The 24133-nt window shown below is 41.5% G+C and overlaps 1 protein-coding gene across 1 annotated transcript in view; it reads right to left on the bottom strand.

Annotated features, from left to right (window-relative positions):
• Positions 1–24133, bottom strand: part of gucy2g (guanylate cyclase 2g) — an 88008-nt gene that overhangs the window by 41986 nt on the left and 21889 nt on the right. Inside the window, exons 4-6 of the mRNA XM_046367957.1 lie at positions 14853–15201; positions 6900–7009; positions 482–664 (exon numbers count right to left, since the gene is read on the bottom strand). Coding sequence (XP_046223913.1) covers positions 482–664; positions 6900–7009; positions 14853–15201 — 642 coding nt within the window. The remainder of the gene's footprint in view (positions 1–481; positions 665–6899; positions 7010–14852; positions 15202–24133) is intronic.

Below are 24133 nucleotides of genomic sequence, written 5' to 3'. Positions count from 1 at the left end.
ATTGTGTATTTATTCCTCGTGTTATTATCTTTTCAACTATTTTTATATATTTGTCCGTGAATGTTTCAAATGCCGACATCAAATTCAAAGCAATCAGTGCATTAGCTAAACGGCTGAGTGGCAAAGCAAACTGTGTCACTGTCTCTGCTCTCTGCCTTCTTACCTTGAGAGAAAGGAGGTCAGGCTGGAGGTTTCTCTCCGAGCGATGTTTCGCATGGTCCTAAAGCCAGCCAAATAAAACTCTAAAACAGCCTTTACATTTGATTTGGGATTGGAATGATTTTAGTCTACTGTTTTGTAGCCTACTTTAACATTATTGGTCTTGAGCTAGGGTATTAAGACTGCCATACCCAACTGACACCAACGCTTCATAATGCAATACACGTTGAAAGACGATTTGACAAAAGTGATTCGCTCGAATGCACCCATTATGATGGATTATGCAAAAAAACTGGTAACATTAGAACCTCTTTTCTCTCACCTCTTTTTGTGATGTAAGTTTGCTGTGAAAAGGGTGCGTCTTCAGCCTCTCATAGACTTGCTCAAAGAAGTCGTAGTAGTCGTAACCCTCGTTGGACTTCTGACCAATGACAAAGGCCATGTCGAAGGCCCTCATGGTCGCCAGGTCTTTCCTGTTGGTCATGGCATATTTCCACAGGTTGTCCTGTTCAAACCAAAAGTGGTGGACAAAGATTCATTTTTATGGCTGCATTCCAGTGTAAAACATTGTTCCCCTCTCCTCTGCTCTTGTTTATCTTAACTCTCAAAATTTAGTAAAGTAAAGCCAGTACTTAGCTGGTTATCGGTATGAGACGTACACCAAACGACACATACAGTTGAAGTCGGGAAGTTTACATACACCTTAGCCAAATACATTTAAACTCAGTTTTTCACAATTCCTGACATTAAATCCTAGTAAAAAGTTAGGATCACCACTTTATTTTAAGAATGTGAAATGTCAGAATAATAGTAGAGAGAATTATCTATTTCAGCTTTTATTGCTTTCATCACATTCCCAGTGGGTCAGAAGTTTACATACACTAAATTAGTATTTGGTAGTATTGCCTGTATATTGTTTAACTCGGATGAAACGTTTCAGGTACCCTTCCATAAGCTTCCCACAATAAATTAGTATTTGGTAGTATTGCCTGTATATTGTTTAACTCAGATGAAACGTTTCAGGTACCCTTCCATAAGCTTCCCACAATAATTTGGGTGAATTTGGTTCCATTCCTCCTGACAGAGCTGGTGTAACTGAGTCAGGTTTGTAGGCCTCCTTGCTCACACACACCTTTTTCAGTTCTGCCCACAAATGTTCTATAGGACTGAGATCAGGGTATTGTGATGGCCACTCCAATACATTGACTTTGTTGTCCTTAAGCCATTTTGCCACATCTTTGGAAATATGCTTGGGGTCATTGTCCATTTGGAAGACCCATTTGCAACCAAGCTTTAACTTCCTGACTGATGTCTTGAGATGTTTCTTCTATATATCCACACCATTTTCCCATCCTCATGATGCCATCTATTTTGTGAAGTGCACCAGTCACTCCTGCAGCAAAGCACCCCAACAACATGAGGCTGCCACCCCCGTGCTTCATGTTTGGGATGGTGTTCTTCAGCTTGCAAGTCTCCCCTTTTTCCTCCAAACATAACAATGGTCATTAAGGCTAAACAGTTCTATTTTTGAGTCATCAGACCAGAGGACATTTCTCCAAAAAGTACGATCTTTGTCCCCATGTGCAGTTGCAAATCTTAGTATGGCTTTTTTATGGCGGTTGTGGAGCAGTGGCTTCTTCCTTGCTGAGCGGCCTTTCAGGATATGTCGATATAGGACTCGTTTTTACTGTGGATATAGATACTTTTGTACCTGTTTCCTCCAGAATCTTCACAAGGTCTTTCGCTGTTGTTCTGGGATTGATTTGCACTTTTTGCACCAAAGTACATTCATCTCTAGGAGACAGAACGCGTCTCCATCCTGAGAGGTATGACGGCTGCATGGTCCCATGGTGTTTATACTTGCGTACTATTGTTTGTACAGATGAACGTGGTACTTTCAGGCGTTTGGAAATTGCTCCCAAGGATGTACTGTGGGTGTCTACATTTTTTTTCCTGAGGTCTTGGCTGATTTCTTTTGATTTTCCCATGATGTCAAGCAAAGAGTCACTGAGTTTGAAGGTTGGTCTTGAAATACATCCACAGGTACACCTCCAATTGACTCAAATGACATCAATTAACCAATCAGAAGCTTCTAAAGCCATGACATCATTTTCTGGAATTTTCCATGCTATTTAAAGGCCCAGTCAACTTAGTGTATGTGAACTTCTGGCCCACTGGAATTGTGATACAGTGAATTATAAGTGAAATAATCTTTCTGTCAACAATTGTTGGGAAAATTACTTGTGTCATGCACAAAGTAGATGTCCTAACAGACTTGCCAAAACTATAGTTTGTTAACAAGAAATGTGTGGAGTGGTTGAAAAACGAGTTTTAATTACTCCAACCTATGTGTATCTAAATTTCTGACTTCAACTGTATATATATATTTGTTTTCTCTATGTTTTTGCACAAATGTGTTTACATCCCTCTTAGTGAGCATTTCTCATTTGAGGAGTATTTCTGTCTGTAATAAAGCTCTTTTGTGGGGAAAAACTCATTCTGGATTGGCCAATGCCCTCCCAGGCCCACCTGGCTTCGCCCCTTCCCAGTCATGTGAAATCCATAGATTAGGGCCTAATGAATTTATTAAAATTGAATGATTTCCTTCTATGAACTGTAACTCAGTAAAATCTTTGAAATCGCTGCATGTTGCTTCCATATTTTTGGTAAGTTTATAGTGCTATCATCGATCATAACCTCGATATTTAACAGTGTTTAATATTTAAAACATTGATTGCATTTAGAATGCACTTCACCTATTATATGAAAAAAGGGGAGAAGTGCTAGGTTTTTCTAGCTGGTTACTGTCACATTCGTTATAGCGATGAGACAAAGGCACAGCGTGATGAGAATACATCTTTAATGAAACGAAGAAACTTAAACAAACTTACAAAAACAACAAAATGAACGTGAAGCTATAATAGTGCCTACACAGGTAACTAAACATTGACAATCACCCACGAATTACCCAAGGAATATGGCTGCCTAAATATGGTAACCAATCAAAGACAACGATAAACAGCTGCCTCTAATTGAGAACCAATCTAGGCAACCATAGACATACAAAACACCTAGACTAGAAATCAACCCCATAAACAAACAAAAACCCTAGACAGGACAAAACACAACAAAACACCCATTGTCACACCCTGACCAAACCAAAATAACAAAGAAAACAAAGATAACTATGGTCAGGGCGTGACAGTTACAAGGACAAACTTGTGTTTTGACGGGCCTCCCGACTGACGCAGCAGTCGGGCCAGGTGCATGCACACTCACACTGTCGCCAGTTCTATAGTGTTTCCTCCCACACATTAGTGCGTCTGTGTCAAGAAGAAGTGTGGCTCGGCAGTGTTTTCGGGAGTCCGTACGGGAGTTGCAGCGATGGGACAAGACTGTAACTACCAATTGGATATCACAAAATTGGGGGAGAAAAAGGGCTAAATAAAATAAAACATATATTTTTTAAATGACGTGTTTTGACATGGCAGGAATCAATAATTCAGTGAGAGATAAAGATGCTGTTCTATTCCACCAGAGCAGACCGACATAATATGTGCTCTCATAACAACATGTTTGCTTTAATCTGTTATTTGTTAAAATAATGATCGGAAATGATTCCAATCGTTTTTCCACCATTCATTCAAACACTTCAAATAAGGGCTGTGTTTTGTGTAGACTCACCCTGGTGTGACATTTTGATAACTGTGTAAATCTCTTTCGGACAAGTTGACTTTTATCAATATATTTATCCCCCAAAACAAATAGCTAATTAGCTGCTAATGTGGCTATCATACAGAACTACACATGCCTGTCTCAAGCTTCACATCACTCACCAGGGCCATGATGATCTGGATGAGAGGTAAGAATCTCTGGATTAGCTATCTAATGTTAGCTAAATTGAGCAATTAATCAATAGTCTACATTTGTTTAAATTTACAATTCTGTGAACTGTCTTTACATTTACACAATACATGTTATCTAGCTAGCATCCCACAGCTAGCATCCCACAGAGCACCATTAAATCCATTATTATTATTTTTTTAAGAATATGGCACCACAACAAACCTGCATAGAGGGGGCCGCGCACCAAAACTCACAGACCAGGCAAGGAGGGCATTAATCAGAGAGGCAACAAAGAGACCACAGATAACCCTGAAGGAGCTGAAAAGCTCCACAGCGGAAATTGGAGTATCTGTCCATAGGACGACTTTAAGCCGTACACTCCACAGAGCTGAGCTTTGTGGAAGAGTGGCCAGAAATAAGCCATTGCTTACAGAAGAAAAATAGGCAAACACGTTTGGTGTTCGCCAAAAGGCATGTGATTGACTCACCAAACATATAGAAGAATGTACTCTGGTCAGATGAGACTGAAATTTAGCTTTTTGGCCAGGGACTGGGCCATCGGCAGGGACTGGGAAACCGGTCAGAGTTGAAGGAATGATGGATGGCGCTAAATACAGGGAAATTCTTGAAGGAAACCTGTTTCAGTTTTCCAGAGATTTGAGACTGCGATGGAGGTTCAACTTCCAGCAAGACAATGACCCTAAGCATACTGATAAAGCAACACTCGAGTGGTTATCAAAAATGCAGAAACCAAGGCTGTCAAGTCTGCTGATGAGGATGTGGTGATGAGGATGTGGTGATTGACAGAGTCGAAAGCCTTGGCCAGATCAATGAATACGGCTGCACAGTAATGTTTCTTATCGATGCCGGTTAAGATATCATTTAGGACCTTGAGCGTGGCTGAGGTGCACCCATGACCAGCTCTGAAACCAGATTGCATAGCAGAGAAGGTATGGTGAGATTCGAAAAGGTCGGTAATCTGTTTGTTGACTTGGCTTTCGAAGACCTTAGAAAGGCATGGTAGGATAGATATAGGTCTGTAGCAGTTTGGGTAAAGAGTGTCCCCCCCTTTGAAGAGGGGGATGACCGCAGCTGCTTTCCAATCTTTGGGAATCTCAGACGACACGAAAGAGAGGTTGAACAGGCTAGTAATAGGGGTGGCAACAATTTCGGCAGATAATTTTAGAAAGAAAGGGTCCAGATTGTCTAGCCCGGCTGATTTGTAGAGGTCCAGATTTTTCAGCTCTTTCAGAACATCAGCTGAATGGATTTGGGAGAAGGAGAAATGGGGAAGGCTTGGGCGAGTTGCTGTTGGGGGTGCAGTGCTGTTGACCGGGGTAGGAGTAGCCAGGTGGAAAGCATGGCCAGCCGTAAAAAAATGCTTATTGAAATTCTCAATTATGGTGGATTTATCAGTGGTGACAGTGTTTCCTATCTTCAGTGCATTGGGCAGCTGGGAGGAGGTGTTCTTATTCTCCATGGACTTTACAGTGTCCCAGAACTTTTTTGAGTTAGTGTTGCAGGAAGCAAATTTCTGCTTGAAAAAGCTAGCCTTGGCTTTTCTAACTGCCTGTGTATAACGGTTTCTAGCTTCCCTGAACAGCTGCATATCACGGGGGCTGTTCGATGCTAATGCAGAACGCCATAGGATGTTTTTGGGTTGGTTAAGGGCAGTCAGGTCTGGGGAGAACCAAGGGCTATATCTGTTCCTGGTTCTAAATTTCTTGAATGGGGCATGTTTATTTAAGATGGTTAGGAAGGCTTTTTTTTTAAATATCCAGGCACCCTCTACTGACGGGATGAGATCAATATCCTTCCAGGATACCCCGGCCAGGTCGATTAGAAAGGCATGGTACGCGCAAACATACATTTCCAAGACTGTATCCTTCTACTTAAACTGTTATTTGTTTTTGAAGTTACAAGCCTGAAACCATGAACACAGACTGCTGACACCCCGTGGAAGCCATATGGATTTTCAGTATGACCTTTCTCTTGCCTTTCTAAGAGGATGGTCTCTCCCCAAAAAAATCTGGTTGTTTTTTCTTTGGATTTTCTCCTACCATATCTATTGTGATATACATTATTTTAACATTGCTACATACTTCAAAAAGTGTTTTCTTTCCAATGGTAATAGTTATATGCATTTCCTGGCTTCAGGGCTTGACGAACAGGCAGTTTACTTCGGGCACGTTGTTCGGAAGGGAGGTGGAGAAAAAAAGAGGCCTAAGCCCTAAGACGTTTTTAAGTTTAGGATTGGGGGAGGAGATTCTGATTGCTGAACCTAAATCTATACATAGGGTGTAAACATTGACAATAATACAGTGCACGTTTCAGAAAATCCTCAGCCTCAAGGTCCAGGAGTTTTTCTTCTGATGACATGATCTGGAGCAGCCAAAACTAACCTTTTATAGGCACACTGTAGACACACTACAACTTAGAATAGTTTAATTAACCCTAACTTTAGCTACTCCTAACTCTGGCATCAAGCTACACACTCACGCACAATGACACTCCAACACACACACATAATAACATGCACACGTATTTATACCGACTCTACACACACGCTCACACACTCGCATACAATCATAATTTATGCTGCTGCTTCTCTGTTTATCATATATCCTGATGCCTAGTCACCTTACCCTTATACAATCACTCCATGCACATTGCAAATATGGTGTTGGAACTGACCCTGTATATAGCTTCTTACTTTCTCGTGGTCTTCTTAGTTTTTGTTCTACCTTACGTTATTTTTAATGCTACATTGATTTTGATTAATGCACTGTTGGGTTTGGTGCTTGCAAGAAAGACATTGCACTATATTTGCGGACGTGACATTAACAACTTGAAACTTGAATTAAGAAAGGCTTACTCACCAAATTGCCACTGACCTCAAAATGTTGCAGAAGGAAAAAAACATACTCTCCAGCCATTAGGTCTTGCCTCTCCGCCTCCATTAAAAGGTTGATTGCATCCTCAGCGTTGGTCATCACCACAATCACTAGGAGAAGATGGGAAATTATGGTTTCGGTAACTCAGGTTTCAGTAAGCATTTTTGGCCAGTTTCCTTGACAGATAAAACGTAGTCCTGGACTCAATAGTGATTTTGATGAAATTCATTCAGAATTCAGAATGCATTCAGAATGCTTTTTCCTTCAGGACTAATATTAATCTGTTTCTGGGAAACCGGCCCACAACTGGTTGGTGTAGGAGCTTTCACTTATAATCAGAGGTGTGGACTCAAGTCAGACTCGACTTTGACTTTACCACCAATGACTCGTGACTTGACTTGGACTTGAGCCTTATGACACGAACTGACTTGATACCTTTCCCTTCCCAAATAAAAAAAATTATGCAATTTTAAAAAGTGTGCAGCGCATCAACTCTTCATTTAACGGATTACAGTTTGACAGCAGCCAATCAAATTGGACAGCAGCCAATCAAATTGTGCCTGCTGAGAAAAAGTTGTGCGTGGCAGTGCAGAGGAACGTCGGTGGGTGAATTCAGATGGAGCACTTGGAAAGATGATATCCACAATTATTATTTTCTGATTTAAAGACAATGCTGTATCAACAAAAAAACGTATTGCAATGCAAAACATGCGGGAAGAAAATTACAGACGGAGGCGCAACAATTTACAACTTTGTTCGACATTTGAATCTGCGCAAAGAACAGTAAGTCGTGGCTAATATAGCCGACAGATATATTTTATTACTTTACTAGTGTATCATGTAGGCTAACGTAACGTTAAATCAATGAGCCTCCACACAGTCAGTCAGTGAGGGAATGTGATCATTGCACCCAAGATTGAGCTACAACTGGCTGATGTTACTGCTGTTACTAAAACCATTAACATACGTTAGCCTACTGTAACCACACAGAGAGAAAGTGTGTGTGTTTGTGTGTGTGTGTGTGTGTTAAGTTTGGGCGAATGTGTACAAGCCTACATTGCCTGATTACGCCCCATAGCCATCCTTGATAGTTGGTCACTGTTGGGAGGGGAGGGGTGGTCTTTCTCATGGCTACCTATGTATTTCCATGGAAATATAACATTTATTTGGAAAGTAATAAATATATAGATATAATTTAAAAGCAGTCATGATTTGCGTAAATGTAATATATTACCTATTACTCTGGTTAAAAATATGAAATGGTATTACATTTGGTGAAAAGCACATTATGACTTGTTTAGGACTCGAAACTCAAAGTTTAAGACTTGATACTTGACGGTCTTGACTTGAAACTTATCAAGACAGGCAAGTCCGAGTCTTGGGACTTGAGTGCTAAGACTTGTGACTTACTTGTGAATTGTAAAACAATGACTTTGTCCCACCTCTGCTTATAATTCACTGTATCACAATTCTAGTGGGTCAGAAGTTTAAATACACTAAGTTGACTGTGGCTTTTAACAGCTTGAAAAATTCCAGAAAATTATGTCATGGCTTAAGAAGTTTCTGATATGCTAATTGACGTCATTTGAGTATATTGGAGGTGTACCTGTGGATGTATTTCAAGGCCTACCTTCAAATTCCGTGCCTCTTTGCTTAACATCATGGGAAAATCAAAAGAAATCAGTCAAGACCTCAGAATTCTTTTTGTAGAACTCCACAAGTCTGGTTCATCCTTGGGAGAAATTTCCAAACGCCTGAAGGTACCATGTTCATCTGTACAAACAATAGTACGCAAATATAAACACCATGGGACCACGCGGCCGTCAAGCCGCTCGTGAAGGAGACGCGTTCTGTCTCCTAGAGATGAACGTACTTTGGTGCGAAAAGTACAAATCAATCCCAGAACAACAGCATAGGACCTTGTGAAGATCCTGGAGGAAACAGGTACAAAAGTATCTATATCCACAGTAAAAACGAGTCCTATATCGACATAACCTGAAAGGCTGCTTAGGAAGGAAGAAGCCACTGCTCCAAAACCACCATAAAAAAGCCAGACTACGGTTTGCAACTAAACACGGGAACAAAGACCATACTTTTTGGAGAAATGTCCTCTGGTCTGATGAAAACAAAAATAGAACTGTTTGGCCATTATGGCCATCATTATGTTTGGAGGAAAAAGGGAGATGCTTGCAAGCCGAAGAACACCATCCCAACCATGAAGCACAGGGGTGGCAGCATCATGTTGTGGGGATGCTTTGATGCAGGAGGGACTGGTGCACTTCACAAAATAGATGGCATCATGAGAGGGGAAATTATGTGGATATATTGAAGCAACATTTCAAGACATCAGTCAGGAAGTTAAAGCTTGGTCGCAAATGGGTCTTCCAAATGGACAATGACCCCAAGCATACTCCCAAAGTTGTGGCAAAATGACTTAAGGACAACAAAGTCAAGGTATTGAAAAGTCAAGGTATCACAAAGTCAAGGTATCACAAAGCCCAACCTCAATCCTATAGAACATTTGTGGACAGAACTTAAAAAGCGTGTGCGAGCAAGGAGGCCTACAAACCTGACTCAGTTACACCAGCTCTGTCAGGAGGAATTCTACAAAATTCATCCAACTTATTGTGGGAAGCTTGTGGCATGCTACCCGAAACGTTTGACCCAATATAAAGGCAATACTACCAAATACTAATTGAGTGTATGTAAACTTCTGACCCACTGGGATTGTGATGAAAGCAAAAAAAGCTGAAAGAAATCATTCTCTCTACTATTATTTTGACATTTCACATTCTTAAAATAAAGTGGTGATCTTAAGTGACCTAAAACAGGGAAATTTTACTTGGATTAAATGTCAGGAATTGTGAAAAACTGAGTTTAAATGTATTTGGCTAAGGTGTATTTAAACTTCTGACTTCAACTGTAACCCTTTGCATATGGATTGAAATAACACCAGGCATCATCAACAGAGAGAACCTTGCATAATGTTGTGATGATTCGGAGAGCTTTGACTCATTCTAGGTGGAAAACGATCAGTAGAGTCATCAGGTGTTTCATTAAAATTCCCTGATAGAAACATTTGAGTATTTGTTGCATCAATCCTGTAATTTTCTGGTAAATTTGGCAAAAAGGGTCTTATTTGGAGCATGTGACTTATGTCCATACACATTACAGATGATGAAAGTAGAATTGTCAAGTTTAACAATTACTGTGACCCATCTCCCATCCTTTGAAGATGTGGATTTTAGAATGTCGCCTTTAAACTTGTGGATAAGCATCAAAACACCAAAAGAATGGTTTGATCCATGACTGAAATAGGCCATGTCTCCCCATTGTGACTTCCAAAATTTCAAGTCACTTTCACATGAATGAGTTTCCTGAAGAAGGATCAAATCTGTGTTATTGCGTTTACAATATAAAAATAAGGCTATCCTTTTTGCAGGACCTCTCCAACCCCAAGCATTCAGGCTAACGATATTGAGTGAGTTGAAAACAAACTCCTGCATTAAAAAAAAGAAAGAGACAAATTAGACAACAGATGTAGTAATGTGAACAATAAAGAAAAACAGTAAACCTTGAGAGCGCTACTTCGACGGAAAACTATGCTCAGTTGAGGTAGCGGTGGTTAACAGTATAACAAATCTCTTTTTTTCTTTTTTTGGTTGGCAAGTGTTCCTTAATTGTAGTTCGGGCGGTAAATTTACTCGTGGCACCACAGTAAATGTACTCTTGGCAGTACTCACAGTTCAAGTGTGGTTCATGTCATCAGCGTTAACCAGTAATCTTTCTTCTTTTGATGAACGTGTGTGTGGGCCCTTGAACCCAGCCTCCTTTCCCTCTTGTTGTGCCTTTTGTATAAGTGGCCACAGCTTCTCCCTGGCAGTCTGATCCTATGGTATCAGAGCCTCTGGTGGCCAGAATACGTCACACGCTTACAGTTGGATTTTTGCATGGAATCGACACTGAATTTCACTTTCAGCGTTTTCAAGTCTCTCACAGATGAGATAAGATGTTACAGTCAGCTCCCGTACATAGCTTAACAGTACGTTTCTGTTTTGTTTATTTCAGTTTTTCTGTCCACTGCTCTTTCTCAGTATTTTTCTCATTTTTCTCATTCACTAGCTGAGCTACACATTGCACTTCACTCTGTTTCACTTTAATTGTCCCAATGAACATGTCCTCATTTCCTGCTGTTATTCCCCTGTCTATGCTGTGAATCCTCTGGTTTTCTGCCCGTGTGTGTGTGCGTGAGGAGCACTTTTTCGCACAATGATTTTTTTCCTGTAACATACTTTGCATATCTGACCATATGCTGGACACTTTTTTTGGTTCATGTTTGTATCCACAACGTGAGCATTCTCCCTGTGATCCCTCTTTTACTAGCTGTGCACAGTCTTTGTCTTCGCCATTTCTGTGTTTTCTTTCGCTAATGCGATTTGTGAAGCTCGACTTACTCATGAAGCATTCTCAAATGTCTCTGGCTCACTTCACTAGCACAGCAAATGTATATTGCTCGAGCTAGCAGGAGATCTAGTTCTCTGTGTAATCTGCCTCACACTTGGTCATTTGTGATTCCACACACAATTCTGTCCTGTATCAGTGACTCGGTATGTTGTTAAAATATAGTATTTTGCTTTATTTTTTTTAGATCAGTCACACAAGCATCAATTGACTCTGTCCTTGCACTCTCGTAAAAAAATATATGCCTCAGGTATGTCCAATTTTTTTCTTGGCTCACAGCACGTTCGGAAACGCTCTTTTAATACATCCAAGTCATCTACATCACTGTCAAAATTGAATAGATTGATTACATCTTCTCCGGCTACGTGCAGGAATGTGGCACATTTCACTTTTTCGGATTTCTCTGAGATGCCACTGGCGATGATATAAAGGTTGAATTTCTGCATCCACACTCCAATTTCCCTCGAGGTTCATGATGGTGGTCTCATTTGTTCCATGTTTTGTAATGTTGAGCATTCCTTTGTATTACTTTTTAACATGACACCACGTAATATATTAGCACACTGAGGCAGGGTAACAGCGCCACCCTCAGGCACTCCAGATAAGTACATGTACAGTGCATTCAGAGAGTATTCAGACCCCTTGACTTTTCCATATTTTGTTATGTTACAGCCTTATTCTAACATTGATTAAATAAAATGTATTCCTTGTCAATTTACACACAATACCCTTTAATGACTAAGCGAAAACAGGTTTTTAGAAATGTTTGTAAATGTTTTTAAAAATAAAAACAGAAATACCTTATTACATAAGTTACTCAGGTGCATCCTGTTTCCATTGATCATCCTGACATGTTTGTTTATTGGAGTCCACCTGTGGCAATTTAAATTGTTTGGACATGATCTGGAAAGGGAGACTCCTGTCTATATAAAGGTCCCACAGTTGTCAGTGCATGTCAGAGCAAAAACCAAGCCATGAGGTTGAAGGATTTGTTCGAGCTCCGAGACAGGATTGTAAAACAACAAAAAATATAGATAGCATTAAAGGTCCCCAATAACACAGTGGCCTCCATCATTCTTAAGTGGAAGAAGTTTGGAACCACCAAGACGCTTCCTATAGCTGGCCGCCCGGCCAAACTGAGCAATCGGGGGAGAAGGGCCTTGGTCAGGGATGGCTCCAGAGTTCCCCTGTGGAAATGCGAGAAACTTTCAGAAGGACAACCATCTCTGCAGCACTTCACAAACCAGGCCTTTATGGTAGAGTGGCCAGACGGAAGCCACTCCTCAGTAAAATGCACATGACAGCCCGCTTGGAGTTTGCCAAGAGTCACCTAAATGACTGACCATGAGAAAGAAGATTCTCTGGTCTGATGAAACCAAGATTGAACTCTTTTGCCTAAATGCCAAGCATCTGGAGGAAACCTGGCACCATCCCTAAAGTGAAGCATGGTGGAAGCAACATCATCCTGTGGGGATGTCTTTCAGAGGCAGCGACTGGGAGACTAGTCAGGATCGAGGGAAAGATGAATGGAGTAAAGTACAGAGGGATCCTCGATAAAAACCTGCTCCAGAGCACTCAGAACTTCAGAATGGGGTGAAGATTCACCTTCCAACAGGACAACGAACCTACACACACAGGCAAGACAACTCAGGAGTGGCTTCGGGTCTCTGAATGTCCTTGAGTGTCCCAGCCAGAGCCCAGATTTTATCCCGATCTAACATCTCTGGAGAGACCTGAAAATAGCTGTGCAGCGACACTCCCATCCAAACTGACAGAGCTTGAGACTCCCCAAATACAGGTGTGCCAAGCTTATAGTGTAATACCCAAGAAGACTCCAGGCTGTAATCACTGCCAAAGGTGCTTCAAGAATGTTCTGAGTAAAGGGTCTGAATACTTATGTAGATGTGATATTTCATTTTTTAATTGTTTTTTTTTGCAAAAATGTCTAAAAACCTGTTTTTGCAACATTATTATGGGGTATTGTGTGTAGATTGATGAGGATTTTTTATGAACAGAGTGGACTATGTTTTGTAGACTTTACCCTTTGCAAAAGTTTATTTTTATTTTTATCGTGCTTGGCTCTGCCCACCTCCTTGCTTGTTCAGCCCACTATGACAACTTTGTTGCCATTGGAAACGACAGGCTGGTTTAGCTATACAAGCCTTTGCTAACATTAGCTAACGTTAACTAGCTACCTAGCTAATCAAAATATCTGTTTGCATTTATTGATTTACCTCAGCTTGAATACAACCATATAGCTAGCTATCTACAGTAGCCTAGGTTTGTTTGCATACACTTCTTATGACTGGCAGCCTGGTGAAAGCAGCTGTGTTGTTGATGAGCAACCGACCCGGTGTTAGAAAGATGTTAGCATTGTCAGAAATGCTACAAAAAGGTAGCACATCGTTGGTTCTTAATGGACAGAAATGAGCAAGTAAGAGCAATAAATTATACATTTAATCAAATCTGTTGCCCCTACAAACGTATTCGGTCCGAAAGGTCCGCAAGTCTAATGGTCACCTTATGGACGCTGTAGTCTCGTTCTCATCCAATGCCTAAACATTGAATTAATTCTGTGCACATAGTTGTCTGAGAACACTAACATGCTGACCACACCGCTCGCGCATATGTTGATTCTGTCCCCCCACAACTGACGCGATTATGACAGGTTAAAATATCAAAATGAACTCTGAACCAATTATATTAATTTGGGGACAGGCCGAAAAGCATTTATGGCAATTTAGCTAGCTAGCTTGCTGTTGCTAGCTCATTTGTCCTGGGATATAAATATTGGTTTGTTATTTTACCCAAAATGCACAAGGTCCTCTATTTCGACAATTAATCCACAGATAAAATGGTAAACTGAATTCATTTCTCGTCATCTCTCCTCCTTCCTTCAGGCTTCTTTTTCTTCTTTGGACTTTATATGGTGGTTGGCAACCAACTATACTATACGGTGCATTACCACAACTGACTGGAGAGTGGACCTCAGTTCATATTTTAAATCACCCATGTGGGGTATATGCTCCTAAATACCAATGAGAATATTTGAGAGGCAAGACTTGCCACGCGTTGAGCATCACAAATAGAACCAAGATCTATTTTAGCACCCGGCTACGCAGACGCTCACTGACGCACGCGAGCAGTGTGGGCGCAATAATTGAATAACATGTATGTGTACATTTATTTTGCAAAGCTCGCTCATGCGATGCCCGCAGTGTGGTCAGCATGTAATGCTAACGGCCCTGTTAAAAATCCAGTATACGGTTCGGGGTAATGGATGGATGGCTCATAACCAGAGGTGAGAGTGTATTGTGTACCTCCAATCAAGTTGATTTGCTAATTTTGATTGAGATTGGCATCATATTGGCTTAAATCATCAGGCCATCTGCAATACAAACCCACTTACCACATTAAATGACAATACAGCACTATATAACTGATTAACTGAAGTAACTGAAGAAAATAGAGGATGAACATTTGTTTGCTTACCTCTTGCCACTGTCGAGATGTACTTGACATTCCTGTGGACAAGTTCCATGTTGCTGGTGTCAAACTTAACACTTGCTGTTACGGTGAGTTGAGCTCTGAGCTGATCCTCGACAGACTTCCATAAAGCATCGACTTTGTCCCACGTGTTTGAATCTAACCCCCCTCCAATCAGAGCCACATGGTCCCACCCAAAATATTGCAGTGTCCTAACTAAGACCTCTCCACTTCTTTTAAGGGGGGGAACAACTTTGATGTAGGTATCGTAAATGGCAGTGTTGTCCATCTTAGAGGATTGTCCGACAAAGCCAAACATCGGGATGTTCCAAGTAGATGCAATAAGACCGGTGACCTGTAAAACAAAGAGTTAAATTATTATTATATTCATAAACATTGTTCATGTTTGCCCGTGCAAAATGTATACATTTTAAAGGATACTACAGTGCCTCCAAAAGTGAATACATAGTCATTAGGGACTGTTCGATAATTACTGGGGGGAAGGGGGGGGGTCCAAAATAGTGTAGGGGGGTGCGTGTTTTTCTATTGGGCACAGGGGAGGGATGTGCATTTTCCCCCGGTTTAAAATTCACAGTTTTGCAGGTTTTCCTATATAATGTATTCCAACCTAGCCAAGTTTACCCATATACTTGCGTACCTTGGTTTGACCATTAGAAATTGTGTTCTCTGGGACAAGTGTTCTGTCACCGACAGGTCCGTTGTTGAATGAATGAATTTCTCTGTTTCTCAAGTAGGCTACATTTATAATGCATCAGTACTGCAATGTACTGTACCAATGCATCACCACCAGCCTATATGATCACATTTGTCCTACACTCGAGCTACACACTCTGGCTATTCAAACTTCCCCGCCAGTTCATTGCCAAAGATTCAACGTCTTGTTCTCAAACATTAGTTTAAAAAATTCCTCAAAATAAGTGACCAAACTATAGGCCTATTCAGTGCTATTCAAGTCCAATTCAGCCATTTTATCGCAAAATCAAATGGTCAAAAAGAAACAAAAGTAGCTTCTTAGCAAAGAAAAATTTCTCAAGTAAGAATTTTGCATGGACTTTTTGGGAGTGGTCTGAGTGGGGAGGGGAATACTGAAAACTAGCTGTTATTTGAGAGGTTTTGAACCTGGTGATGTCACCAGGCAGGCCAAAACTCCATCCCACCAAAACAGGCTGAAATTTCAGGCGGTCTTTTCAAAAGGTTCTTACACTTAAAGGGCATTATCATAATTTTCACAATTTCATAGTATTATTCCAACCTCAGTGTGGAAAAATATATAAAACACATCTCGATTTTTACTGTGCTGGACCTTTCATTTGTAAATTGGGAGGTGCAGGAACACAACGTGAGCACAAGAGAGGTTGACCTGGGGGTTCAGAGGTACCGGAATGCATGAGAAAAAAGTTACCAACACAATGTTCAGCAGACAAATCACATTAGGCAACTATCTATGGTAGACTTACTGTAATGGACAGCAATCTCTAATGTGCATTTTAATTCAAAGCTTTTTAGATATTACTACAAAACACACAAACTCTAAATTCAAGCCTGAACCTAACAGAGTTCTTCCTACATTAAAAATATTTGATGTGTCCATGCCAGAATGATAAAACATGATTGTGCCGTTATACATATTACAAAGAAAAACATAAAAGCCCTTTGATTTAGGATGTCTTTGGTAAATATTTAGTCTGCTGCAAAATTAAACAAATTCCAGGAATAATTTTTGACTGTGAACTGTATTATATTATGTATATATTGTATGGAATGGTTAGGTTCTATCTATGAGCATAGCCACGGGAAGGGTTGTTGCAGCCCCCCCTGAAAAATCTGAATGAAAAAATGACAATCAAAATGGTTGTTCACATAGGTAGTACACCGAGCCTTTAATAGTCCTTTATTAGTGGACCGATATATCTGAAGCGTCACCTTGACAGTTCTGTACCAGGAGTAAGCCTCTAAAACTGTTCTTTTAGGTGAACAGGAATCTGTGAGAGTTTGCCTCCCAGATAATGTTCCGAGGAATGGAGAAGCGTCTGCAGTTCTGTACACAATAAGCGTTCTCTAAACAGTTTCTATACATTCTCTAAACATTCATATATCAGCCAACATTTCTTCTATACATTTTCCGTATCATAACGAAATGGCTCTGACAGGTACATCACACAAATTAATAATTTCCATTGTTAAAAGTAAACCAAGCACATAGGAGCATGTACATGTAAAACGCAGGACACTTAGCCTGAATTTAACCCCCCCCCCTCTTTCCATGGCATAGACTGACCAGGCGAATCCAGGTATGATTACTTATTGATGTCACTTGTTAAATCTACTTCACTCCGTGTAGATGAAGGTAGGAGACAGGTTAAAGAAGGATTTTAAGGCCTTGAGATGATTGAGACATGTATTGTGTATGTGTACCATTCCGAGGGTACCATTCCGAGGATGAATGGGCAAGACAAAAGATTGAAGTGACTTTGGGAATGTCCTCGGTTGCATCACTCAGTACCGAGTTCCAAACAGTACCCAAGTTCCAATAACTGTTCATGAAAAGAGTTCCATGGCCAAGCAGCCACACACAAGCCTAGGATTACAATGAACAATGCCAAGCGTAGGCTGGAGTGGTGTAAAGCTTGCTGCCATTGTACTCTGAAGCAGTGGAAACTTGTTCGCTGGAGTGATGAATCACGCTTCACCATCTGGCAGTCCGACAGATTATTTTTTTGTATTTTTTTAGTCCTGTCCAGACCGGCGATATTTTTGGGTTGATTTTTGTTCTGCTCTGTGAAGGAAGAAACCACATGGAAAAAGTGCCAAGCAAGTTAGGTCCAAAAAACAGATTCCGGGACGGTCCGGACCTGATCAAATCTAAACCAATCATAGATGTCTGTGTTTTAGCCACATCAAGGCCGCTCCGGACCGGACCAAATCTGATTCAATCATAGATGCCTATATTTGGTTCAGACTTGGTCCGGTCTTGATTTCAACGTCCACAGACGTCCAGTCTATTTGGGCCAAACAAAGATGTGTATAATTGTTTCAGATTTGGTCTGGTCAGTACAGGGCTTGATTTGTCCAAACATAGACGTTTATGTTTGGTTAAGATTTGACCCGGGCCCAGCCGGCCTTCATTTCAATGTCCACAGACATCCGGTGCTGACTGGCCTATATTTGTCTCACCCTGGGGATCTAGAACCATTTGAATGCAGCGTTGTGTGTGAGTGGCGGCCAGCTGACTTGGGTCATTGAGATCTTTTGTTGTCTGTCTGGAAGATATGCCACCTTATTTATCTTCTCTGCCTCCTGCAGTATATGAGAGAGAGAGACCATGATGCCAGTCTGCAGGCATTGCCACGGGCACTTGCAGTGGCTTCAGCTGCTGATGGATGGTGGGTGTCAGTGCCGACACAGAGGGCATTTTTGCATACATGTATGTGCTGTTAAGCTAAACCACCTCTGCTACTACTTCTTGAAATATTTGAGGAACACCTTGTTTCCATAAACTTTTCCATATTTCACTGTATTCCCCTCTTCGTGTGTAAACTTACCCGTGAGTGGCATGCTGTTGGATAGGGTGACATAAAGGGGGACTTGGCTATCTCCTATTTCTGTACCGTGAGGCATGATGTCCAATTATAGCTACATTATATATAGCTACATCATTGTCTAGCTAGTTACTGTAGTGACTAACTGTAGTGACTAACTGCAGTGCAAATCATTGACTTTGTAGACATTGAATAAGATGAACAATAGCTATCCATTAGCTACCATTTGCAGAAAGGGGTAAAGAAAAATGTGCAAGCAAAGAAGACAAGCTATTATTTTCGAGCAAAAAAGAAAAGCTACTGCAATTGTTGCTGGTATTGTCCTGGCTAGCTAACAACAGCTAGGGCAGAAATTGGAAAACTTTCACCTTCATATCACAAGTTGAAGCAGCTTGATATGATGGTGTCCATCCGTCATGATTTCTCGGACAATAGCTAGCTCTAGCTAACGTTAGCCAGCAAAATTTTACTCTCCAAAGAGATTGTGCTAGCTAATTGGCAAGTTTAAGTAAATAACTGGCCAACTACATAGCAAATGTTCCCTATTCCAAACTGTAGATAGATACTAACTACAGTGCCTTCAGAAACTATTCTGACTTATTCCACATTTTTTTGTGTTACAGCCTGAATACAAAACATATTAAATCTATTTTTTCCCTCACCCATCTACACACAATACCCCATAATGACAAAGTCAAAACATGTCTTTAGACAGAAATATCTAATTTACATAAGTATTCACCCCTGAGTTAACACTTTGTAGAAGCACCTTTGGCAGCGATTACAGCGGAGTATTTCTGGGTAAGTCTCTAAGAGCTTTCCACACCTGGATTGTGCAATGTTTGACCATTTATTATTTTCAAAATTCTTCAAACTTTGTTAAATTTGTTGTTGATCATAGCTAAACAATCATTTTCAGGTCTTGACATATATTTCAAGTAGATTTTAGTCAAAACTGTAACTCGGCCACTCAGGAACATCACTGTCTTCTTGGTAAACAACTCCAGTGTAGATTTGGCCTTAAGTTTTAGGTTATTGTTCTGCTGCAAGGTGAATTTATCTCCCAGTGGTCTGTGGGAAATCAGACTGAACCATGGTTTCCTCTAGGATTTTGCCTGTGCTTAGCTCCATTCATTTTCTTTTTTATTCTGAAAAACTCCTTAATTATTTCATTAAAGCATACCCATAACATGATACAGCCACCACTATGCTTGAAAATATGGAGAGTGGTACTGAGTTATGTGTTGTATTGGATTTGCCCCAAACATAACACTTTGTATTCAGGACAAAAACATATTTGCTTTTCCATATTTTTTGCAGTATTACTTTAGTGCCTTGTTGTGAACAGGATGCATGTTTTTGAATATTTGTATTCTGTACCGGCTTCCTTCTTTTCACTCTGTCACGTAGGATTACAGTTACTCCACAATAATAACCAATCACAGCCATTAAACTCTGTAACAGTTTTAAAGTCACCATTGGCCTCATAGTGAAATCCCTGAGCAGTATCCTTCCGCTCTAGCAACTCAGTTATGAAAGACGCCTGTATCTTTGTAGAGACTGGGTGTATAAATACACCAGCCAACGTGTAATTAATAACTTCACCATGCTCAAAGGGATATTAAATGTCTGCTTTTATTATTTTTACCCATCTACCACTAAGTGCCCTTCTTTGCGAGGCATTGGAAAACGTCCCTTGTCTTTGTGGTTGAATCTGTGTTTTAAATGTACTGCTCAACTGAGGGAACTTACAGATAATTGTATGTGGGGGATACAGAGATGAGGTAGTCATTAAAAAGTCATGTTAGACATTATTTCACACAGAGTAAGTCGATGCAACTTATTATGTGACTTGATAACCACAGTTTTACTCATTAACTTTTGTCATGGTTCCTCCTTTCACCAGATGGCAGCAGAGACCTCAGGTGTGTCTTATTTCATGATTGTGTCCCGGTTAAAAGAGGTGTGTTTTCTCTGGTCCTTTGCAGAAGCTTGAATTGTTAGCTGTGTGCATTCGTTTCCTGAATGAGTTTGCTAGACTTAGTGTTTGCTGTTTTTTCAAGTATACTGTGATCCTGCGGCTACCGTATCTCAGTAAAGTATTATGTTTATCCTTAACCACTGATTCCTCGTCTGGTCTCTTCTCTGCCCCTGGGTCCAACCGTACCATGTCACAGCAAGCTTCTGCCACAACATGGACCCAGAAGAGATCACCCAGGTCCAGAATGTGGTAGCCCACTGTTAGGACGGCAGCAAGAACAGCACTCCCAAATCCCCGGGACCCTTCGGGAACTTGCCGAGTCCCTCCAACCACAGCACGCCCCCAACCCAGGAGGAGCCAATGCCCAGGTCTCATCATCCAGTGCTACAGACGTTATTGTGGTTCCTACAGGGAACCTGCACCGGGAACCCAAGATACCAGCCCCCAAGCGGTATGACGGCCAACCGGGAGGATGCAAGTGGTTCATCACTCAGTGTTCTCTGGTGTTCGAGCTACAGTCCTCCTCGTTCCACACCGATCGGGCCATGATCACCTACATCATCTCTCTACTCTTGGGTAAGGCCCTGGTGTGGGAAACGGCGGTGTGGGAACAGCAGCCACCATCTTGCAGATCCATAGTAGCTGTCACTGCCGAGCTGTGATGCGTCTTCGACCACCCAGTCGGCGCACGAGAAGCTAGAACATTGGCTGACTTCACAGTTGAGTTCTGCACCCTTGCCGCCGAAAGTGGGTGGAATACGGAAGAACTGGTTACCGCTTTCCACCAGGGCCTGTCTAACTCCATCAAAGATGAACTGGCCACTTGGGAACTGTGAGAGGACCTTTAGTCCCTGAAAACGCTGAAAATCAGGTTGACAACCTCATCTGGGAACGGGTGAGACAGCATTCCAGCATTCCAGTTTCCTGAGCACCGCAAGTCCACCGAGCCCAGCATGGAGGATCCCATGCAGCTGGGTCGCATACGTCTGAGTCCACTGGAAAGTGACAGGCAAATGCTTGAAGGTAGCTTCCTCTACGGCGGAGGTCTCGGCCATCTCCGTTCTACATGCCCAGAGCTGACGGGAAACGCCAGGGCTCACCAGGAAAGGGAGAGACCCTGACGAGCTGTGCAGTTACCTCCCGGCTACACAATCACCGTCTGTTACTACCCGCAACCCTCAAATGGGACAACCATCAGAACCAGTATTTAAACCTTTGTAGACTCCGGGGCTGCGGATAATTTCATTGATCAAGACTTCGCCAGAGAGTTACAGATCCCCTGCGTGAAATGTCCCATGTCTTTGCAGATTCAAGCCCTTGATTGCCGCCCCATTGGCTCCGGTCAGGTAGAATATCAGACCAAGCCCATTCTATTGCAGGTTGTGTTGAACCACTCAGAGACTCCTAGTTTTCTGTTGATCACTACATCCGGGAACCCCCTTATCCTAGGGTACCCCTGGCCAGCACTACATAACCCGCTAGTTTCCTGGTCCACAGGACACCTACTAGGACTGGGGTAAGGACTGCCAGACTAAATGTAGAAGAACCCCACCAAGAGCATCGCCGTGTCCTCCTGCATCCATTGAAGACCAAGACTTTTCTGCTCTCCCTCCCGAATACTTCGACCTCCAGGAGGCCTTCAGTAAGAGGCAGCCCTTCCTTGTTCTCCTCTTCGTTCTTACGACTGTGAAATTCTTAGGATTCTTTGGAAAATGTAACGCTTTTAGATTTTACAATATGCTCCACTGTATGACAAAATAGCTGTGCGACTCACAACTGGCAAAGGTCCGAATGGATAATGTTGTTTATTGGCATAGTAACAAACCATCCCCACGCAACCCATGTGATCCCAAACTATACACCCCTGTTGTTGGAAGAGAGAACATTTTACAGTTTTAAATGCTCTTTTCCTGCAATTCTACACTTTTTGCCATGTCTTATTTGTGTTCATGTGATACCAAGGGTCGAAGCCCTTGGTATCAAGTTTTTTGGGGGGGTTTCTTGAATCAAATCAAATCCTACGTTATTTGTCACATGCACTGAATTCAACAAGTGTAGACCTCACCGTGAAATGCTTACTTTACAAGCCCTTAACCAACAGTGTTCAAAAGTGAGAGATGTTCAGCCCCAGGGTCCTTAGCTTAGTGATGAGCTTGGAGGGCTCTATGGTGTTGTACACTGATCTGTAGTCAATGAACAGCATTATCACATAGGTGTTCCTTTTGTCCAGGTTGGAGAGTGCAATAAAGATTGTGTCATCTGTGGATCTGTTGGGGCGGTATACGAGTTGGAGTGGGTCCAGGATGTCTGGGATGATGGTGTTGATGTGACCCATGACCAGCCTTTCAAAGCATTTTATGGATATAGATGTGATTTCTTGGAAATTTCTCGCATGGAATAGCCTTCATTTCTCAGAACAAGAATAGAGTGATGAGTGTCATAAGAAAGTTATTTGTTTCGAGACATTTTTAGCCTGTAATCGAACCCACAAATGCTGATGCTCCAGATACTCACCTACTCTAAAGAAGACCAAATTTATTGCTTCTTTAATCAGGACAACAGTTTTCAGCTGTGCTAACATAATAGGAAAATGGTTTTCTAATTATCAATTATCCTTTAAAAATAATAAACTTGGATTAGCTAAGACAGCGTACCATTGGAGCACAGGAGTGACGGTTGCTGATAATGGCCTTCTGTACGCCTATGTAGATATTCCATTAAAGCTCTGCCGTTTCCAGGTATAATAGTCAATGACAAGATGAACAATGTCTACACTGTATTTCTGATCAATTTGATGTTATTTTAATGGACCATTTTTTTTGCTTTTCTTTCAATAACAATGAAATTTCATTGTGACCCCAAACTTTTGAAAGGTAGTGTATCTCCCTGGCATATTACATAATTTATGCAGGAACATACAATACATTTTTGGACTCACCTTGTTGTGCTGTGCTCACTTGAACAGGAAGGTGTCGTGGCGGACTTTCTTGGGGGCAAATTTTGTCAACAAAGACTGACATTCTCCGGATTTATGGTGTTTTCAAGACCACTGGGAACTTGTAAAAAAATATATATAATCATGATGTCAGTGATCTTCAGGTCGGAGCTCTAGAAAGAGGCCCGAGTTCCCGACTTGGAGTTCCAAGTTGGATGACCATTCAAAATCTATTTTCCCAGTTGGATCTGTAATGAATTTCGTCTGTTGTTTGAAGTGAGTCAGACCGAAATGCAGCGTGTAGGTTACTCATGACATTTAATGAAGAAAATGCTGTACATGAAATAACTGAGAATACAAAACAACAAACGAGTGAAACTAATACAGCCTATCTGGTGACTAACACAAAGACAGGTACAGAATCACCCACCACGATTCACAGACCGAGCAGCGTGTGAACTGGCAGGAGCTAAAGGAGGACGCTATGGATGGCAGAAGCAGGGATTATACGACGTGGGAAGAAATCGACAGGTGGGCGGCCGACCCAGGGCGAGTGCAGGAGCCCGCCTGGGATTCCCTACAGCAATGCGAAGAGGGCTATACACGTATGGAATCGAGAAGGAAAGCTGTTATGCAGGTGAATGAGGACCCAAAAGCGACTTGGCGAAAACAGAGTCTTTAATCCAGTTAAGTAAATTTACAATCATAAGGCATAATTCCACTCGTAATGACGAGAACAGACTGGAGACTCGATCAAGAACTGCAGGTTGCCTCGGGAAGGCACTTGAACGTAGCAGACTCAGACACCTGC

The sequence above is a fragment of the Oncorhynchus gorbuscha genome, linkage group LG11, assembly GCF_021184085.1.
Source record: "Oncorhynchus gorbuscha isolate QuinsamMale2020 ecotype Even-year linkage group LG11, OgorEven_v1.0, whole genome shotgun sequence".
In the NCBI taxonomy this organism is placed as follows: domain Eukaryota; kingdom Metazoa; phylum Chordata; class Actinopteri; order Salmoniformes; family Salmonidae; genus Oncorhynchus; species Oncorhynchus gorbuscha.
The sequence above is the reverse complement of the archived record's forward strand: the minus strand, read 5'-3'. Positions and strand labels throughout refer to the sequence as shown.